We start from the raw sequence: 5,778 nt of genomic DNA on the forward strand, positions 1-5,778 counted from the left end.
TTAGGAGTAATTACAGCACACAGCTGGGAGTGGACAGTCCCCTTGGACACTGCACGGCTCACACTCCCCCGATCACTCTGACGGACTCCCCTCTTGACCTGGCTCCTCTTGGTAAGACTCTCCAGGTCTCCGTGCTCCTGCGTGTTTCTGTGCCTGGACGTGGAGGTAGGTGCCATAGCCAGCCGTGGTGGGGTGGGACCTGGACTTCACACCGGGGAGGGGTCGCCTGGCTCAAGGTCCAAGCCCCCAGGCCCCATTTCGCTTTCGTTTGTGGATTATAAATCCTGCCTTGCACGGAGCGGCTGCAGGGCAGTACAGATCCAAACCTTTTCAAGTCTGGCCAAAAATTTGCCCCGAATTAAGAGATTGCAGCCTATTTACAATACAAAATACAATAACTCTAGGAGGGCCTGGTGGTGGTATGAATAAATGCCGTTTATTCTCTTTCTGACGGGATAATTTTCAAAGCAGCAATTTTTGTAAAGACTCAGGAAGAAAACAATTTTGTTTCATTTCCATAACAGAATCCAGACCTGGGCTCCGCCGTGCGATCTGTCATTACGCGGACCTTCGACCACTGCACAGTTCCAGCAGGGACGCCTTTGCGCCCACTGGGGCCTCTGGGCTCTCTGGGACCAGGACCGGCCACGGAGCTCCACAGCCAGCAGGCTGGCTGGGAGGGGGCTGCTCTGACCCCCAAACCCAGCATACTCTCCTTGCCCGTGCCCTTCCTCATCCAGAGGCCGGTGGGTTGGGGGGCAGACCCCCTGGATGAAGGAGAAGCTCTGGCTGTGCTGGGGGGCAGCTGGGCGCCAAGACGGGTTCAGCGCCCCCACCACAGGCAGGGAGAGCCGGGGTGAAACACAGACCCTAGTTCTCCCGTGTGTCTGCCTGCGCACCTCTGCTCAAGGGCTCAACCCCGGGGGCACGGCTGTGCCCACCTCTCACGGCCCATAATCTCATGCCCGCAGTCAGAGTGGCATCGGGGGCTTCGGGCCGGGGCTCAGCTCTGGGATCGGGATCGACATGCTCCCATGCGGCGATGGGATCCGCGAGCTGAGCCAGACCAGGGGACTGTGGCTGGGCGGGTTGGATGAGACGGGCCGCACACCAGATCCCGTTTCCTGAAGCCAGCCCTGCTGCCAGACGGCCTTCGCCGGAGGACAGTGCCCCAGACCCACCATCAAAATGCTCACAGGCTCACGGGGCCTTTGAAGCCGCACGTGTGCGCAGTGGGCAGCCCCGCCCTGTGGACCCTGTTTATGGAAAACACCTGGCAGCAATTACCTGCTCTTCGGAGAGCAGGGCGGCGGTTTCTGTGACCATCGGGACCCCGAGAACAAACAGGACGTTATTTACACATTAAAGAAACACTTACCCCGACACCACCGCAGGGCAGCCTGACGAACACGGACGTTAGTGAGCCTGCGGGGAGGAGAGAGCCCGGGTCAGGTGGCGCGGTCGCCAGCCACTAGTGGGGACGCAGTGTGCCCACCGAGGGGGCATGTGCGGCTGCCAGGGCAACACCTGGCCAGCAGAGGGTCCCAGGCTGAGCGGGCGCAGCCCCGGGGACAGACCCCGCCTTCCCCTGGGCAGCAGCTGCTCGTCAAGGGGCGGGGAGCCCGGTGGGGGCTTCTGCTCCCAGCCCGAGCTGTGCACCTGGCAGGGAGCCACCTGAGCGGCAGCATCCAGAGCCCCTGCCCCCGGCACGCGCTCTCAGCCCTGAGCTCTGACTGCCGCCCTCCCCAGCAGTGAGCAGGAGGCCTGGGGTTATTGCCGCCCCCGCCCCATCCCGGGGGAGCCCTTTAGACGTGGAATGCGAGTCACGGCAGGCCCCCCTCCCCATGCAGGAGTGTTCCGGATTCACTGGGATGTGCCCAGCTAAGAAACCACACAGCCTTGGGGCTGGCCGTCCAGGAAGGCCTGCACAGGGTCCCTGAGGCTCCGACTGTCCCCACCCAGGGACAAGGCCAGGGACTGTCTTCCTCCTCGGTGTGATCCCGGTGCAGGCCGACGACCAGCCTAGAAGTCGCCCCTCCCCAAAGGGAGGCAAGGCCTGTGCCCACCTCATCCGGGCTCCTGGCCGGGACCACGCTGGGGACCCTCCCTGCCCCTCGAGATGGTGGACCTGTCCTGCCTGTGCGCACTGCTCTCCTCCGTCAGGGCCTCCCCCATCGCCTGCCGCTGTGGCTCTGGACTGTGGTTCCCAAACTGCCCCTTGTCAGAGCCACACGGCCTCCAGCCCCCTTCCCTGTGAGGCCGCGGGCATGGCTGCGTCTCCTACCGCACCCGTGAGCCTCAGCCACCAGACTAGGCTCCCCCACAGCTCGCTGCCGTGAGAAGGCGGTGACCAGGCAGCTCCCTCCAGGGTCTGCTGCCCACATCAGTCTGGCCAAGCTGCGTCACCGCCCCGCACTAACCACACAAGTCTTTTTGCACGTGGCTTAGAAACGTGCGGATTCAACTGAAAGAGGCAGGGAGATCACAGGGCAGTGTTGGGGCACCATTACCATCATTGGGGTCACCAGTCACCACCAGGTTGGGATACGCAGAAAGATGTCCCGATGGCAGGACAGTCACCAGACATGTAAACAGGTCTCAAGCAGCGAGACGCTATCTGCCCGGGCGTCCTCACGGCTACGCGGGCGCACGTCATGACACAGAGCTCACGGCCACGCGGGCACTCGTCATGACACAGAGCTCACGGCCACGCGGGCACTCGTCGTGACACAGAGCGCAGTAGAGAAAGAGGAAACAGAGTGGGCTGTACTGTCATTAACGTAAATGGAACACACACAACACGTGTGTGTGTGACGATACCCTGGGCTCATAAAAGAAACACTAAACACGCTCACACAGCTGCCGAGGGCAGGCATTGGGGTCTGAGATGATGGAGGAACACTTCAACAAAGACACCACAGCAGCGGAGGGGCTTCCAGGGAGAACGATTCTGGATGTACTGAGGAGGGGCCCCGTGGGGGCGGGCCTGGCTCGGAGGGCGGGAAGAGACAGCTCCCAGCTCACTCTCCACGTCCCCCCCTTCCCCGTTTACTCTTCCCCGGTGACCCCCGTTCTGGCATCTCTCTCATTTCTGATCACCTGCCTTAAACGTTGGAACCAGTTTGAAAACCTCATCCATCCTCCTGGCGGGGGACTTGAGTCCACCTGCACCCCAGCATGGGGACCATTCCCCCATCACCCTGTCTCCTGTCCCTCGAGCGTCACATGCCTGGCGGATGGACATGCAAAAGGGGTGGGCTGACCAAGCGGGTGGACGTGGAGCATGAGGGTGAGCTGGGAAGACCTGCGCTGGTCGGAAAAGGACATGAGTGGGCTTGGCGGCCGCAGGGTGTGTTCAGGGGGTAGTCCGACCACTCTCTGGCCTGAGGCCCCGCAGAAGTGGGGGTTACTGGGACTGCATGGGCAGCCCCAGTGGTGTCACGGGACCCATGGGCAGCCCCACCTGTGCTGGAGAGCATTCCAGGAGTGGGGCTCCACGGGGGAAGGAGCTGAGCTGCCCGGAGGATCCGGGGCCAGGCTGCAGACCTTGCTCTTGGCCAGCTCCATGCCTCCCTCCGTGGCCACTGACTTTGTCCCCCAGCTGCACCATCCTTGTCCTTGGGGGCTTCTTCCCACCAAGCCCCACCCTGCCTCAGGCCAGGCCCTCTCCTCTGGGCCCCCGGCTGGTGCCGTCTCATGTCTAGATGTTTCGGCCCGTATCCACGCCACTTCCAGTGCCATAGGCTGGCCTCTGGGCTCCTCAGTGTCCCCTGTCCTCCCCTTCCTGGGAGTGGCCAGCGTGGACCACCCTGCCCTCCCCTCTCCCCATGACTCTGGGTGTGGGGCCTGGACAACTCCAACACCCCCTCCCAAGCTCAGAGGACACAGACGTGCTTCGGGGGCTGAGTGGAAGACGCTGTCCACACTGAAGAATCTGTGTCTAGTCTGCACCGCACATGGCCTCAGCCGAGGGAGAGGGAACAGCAGGGCGCCCCCTCCACGGGGACCAGGGCCCTGCCCAGCTTTTGGCCAAGTGAACCTGCGTGGCTCCTTCTGGTTTCTTGTGTGGTATCCTAAACCACGTGGTCGAGCTTTGGAAAACCCAACGGGGTAGCATTCATCCTCCAGGGCTGGCCTCTGTGATTGGTCCAGCTTCAGTGTACGCGTCCCCAGATTCACAAGTCGAACTTTGACCCTAGTGTGACGCTGGGAGGTGGGGCCTTCGGCAGCGGCTTTAAGCCGTGAAGACAGAGCCCTCATGAGTGGGGTCAGTGCTTTTCATAAAGAAAGAGCTCCCCACCCCTCCCCCCACGAGGTGGCATCGGCCGTGAACCAGGCAGAGGCCCTTACCCACCATGCTGGCACCCTGAACTCACAAGTCCAGTTCTGGGGCAGGGGCATGTCTGGACAACGTGCCTGAGCCTGGCTGGCTGGAGACTTCAGACTGGAAAGAGCCTTCCCCGGAGCTGGCCAGGCTTTGCCCTGCAGCCGTGGCCCAACGTCGTCCTGGCTCCCAGCAGCCCTGGTCCTCTTCCTGGGAGGCGGCAGCATGCTCGCGTCTGGCCTCTGTGCTCTGAGGCTTTCCAGGGTGCTCCCTGCAGGGTCCTCCCGCCCTGGGACCCTTGCGTGGCCCCCCAGGGCTTGCCATTCCTCTCCACGTCCTCCGGAAGCTCCTGGGCCTGCGCACTAGGGACGCTCCTCGTATTTCTTTTCTTCTCTGGCTTCCTGGTGTCCAGCCCTGGTCACGTTCCTTGACTCCCTGTCCCATCCAGCCCAGAACTCGATTTCCGAGACCATGTTTCACATTACTCCCCCCGAATGTTTTTATTTTTTCTTCTGTTTCTTGTTTTTGCTTGCATTCTGTGGACATGGTGCCTCCCCTCCAACGATTCTAAGGCCAGTCCCGGCTTCTGTGGCAACTCCCAGAAGTCTGGCCTCTGAGCGGTGAGCACCTTCCCAGGGGCCCGCAACCCCTGACCTTCTGCTCTGGCTGAGGGTGAGGGTGTGCAGCTGGTGGCAGGTCCGGGGGCACGGAGGGCTCAGGCACCGTCGCCACCACTGTTGAGGAGCTCAGGGCGCTGCGTGTTGGGGTGCCCCGCCGCCAGCTCCCTCTGGGCAGACAGACCCTGAAGGAGGTCCCCCATCTCTGCCGGGGGTAAAGGTCAGCGTGCTGGGAGCCCAGGACAGAGGGAGGGAGGGCCGGCGGCCTCACCTCCTCTGGGCCTGAGTCTGTCCCAGCCCAGGGGCCCCCTGCCTGTCTGTCTGGGGCTACCGGGCTGCCAAGGGGACGTGATGGAGACCTCTCAGGCCCTGTGGCCAGGTCCCCTGAGTCCTGCCTGCCTGCACCTCGTCAGTGTCTGTCACTTGGCTGACAGCAGGCAGAGCTGGGGGCGTCTGTCCCTGGAACCACTTCCGGGTACGTGCCGCCCAGCTCCGTGCCTCAAGCCCCCTCCTGTCTCCCAAGTGTGGTGGATTCTGATGTCTAAAAGCCCAGTCACTGCACACAGTCCCCTGCCCAGACCAGAGCACATTTCCTATTGCACCCCGCCTCCAAGTGCTTTCCAAGGGCTCAGCACCTACAAGGCGCCCAGCAGGGAAGATGTGTCCCCCGCGTGCACGAGGGGGTGAAGGGGCCTATGGGTGCACGGGGAGGTGGTGGGGCCGCACTGCAGGGTCCCTGGGGAGGGGGTGACACTCATGCAGTGAGGGCCAGGCACAGGGGCAACCTTCTCCACGTCTACCCCAGAAATAAGAGCAAACAGGGCATGGCCTATCTCC

General features: G+C 62.6%; 1 protein-coding gene across 1 annotated transcript in view; it reads right to left on the reverse strand.

Annotated features, from left to right (window-relative positions):
* Window positions 1-953: 953 nt before the first annotated feature.
* Window positions 954-5,778, reverse strand: part of LOC104985550 (histone deacetylase 4-like) — a 10,665-nt gene continuing 5,840 nt past the window's right edge. The window contains exon 4 of the mRNA XM_010835777.1: window positions 954-1,425. Within this exon, the coding sequence (XP_010834079.1) occupies window positions 1,352-1,425 (74 nt within the window). The 3' untranslated portion in view covers window positions 954-1,351. The remainder of the gene's footprint in view (window positions 1,426-5,778) is intronic.

This window comes from Bison bison, unplaced genomic scaffold (genome assembly GCF_000754665.1).
Source record: "Bison bison bison isolate TAMUID 2011002044 unplaced genomic scaffold, Bison_UMD1.0 scf7180017845562, whole genome shotgun sequence".
NCBI lineage: Eukaryota > Metazoa > Chordata > Mammalia > Artiodactyla > Bovidae > Bison > Bison bison.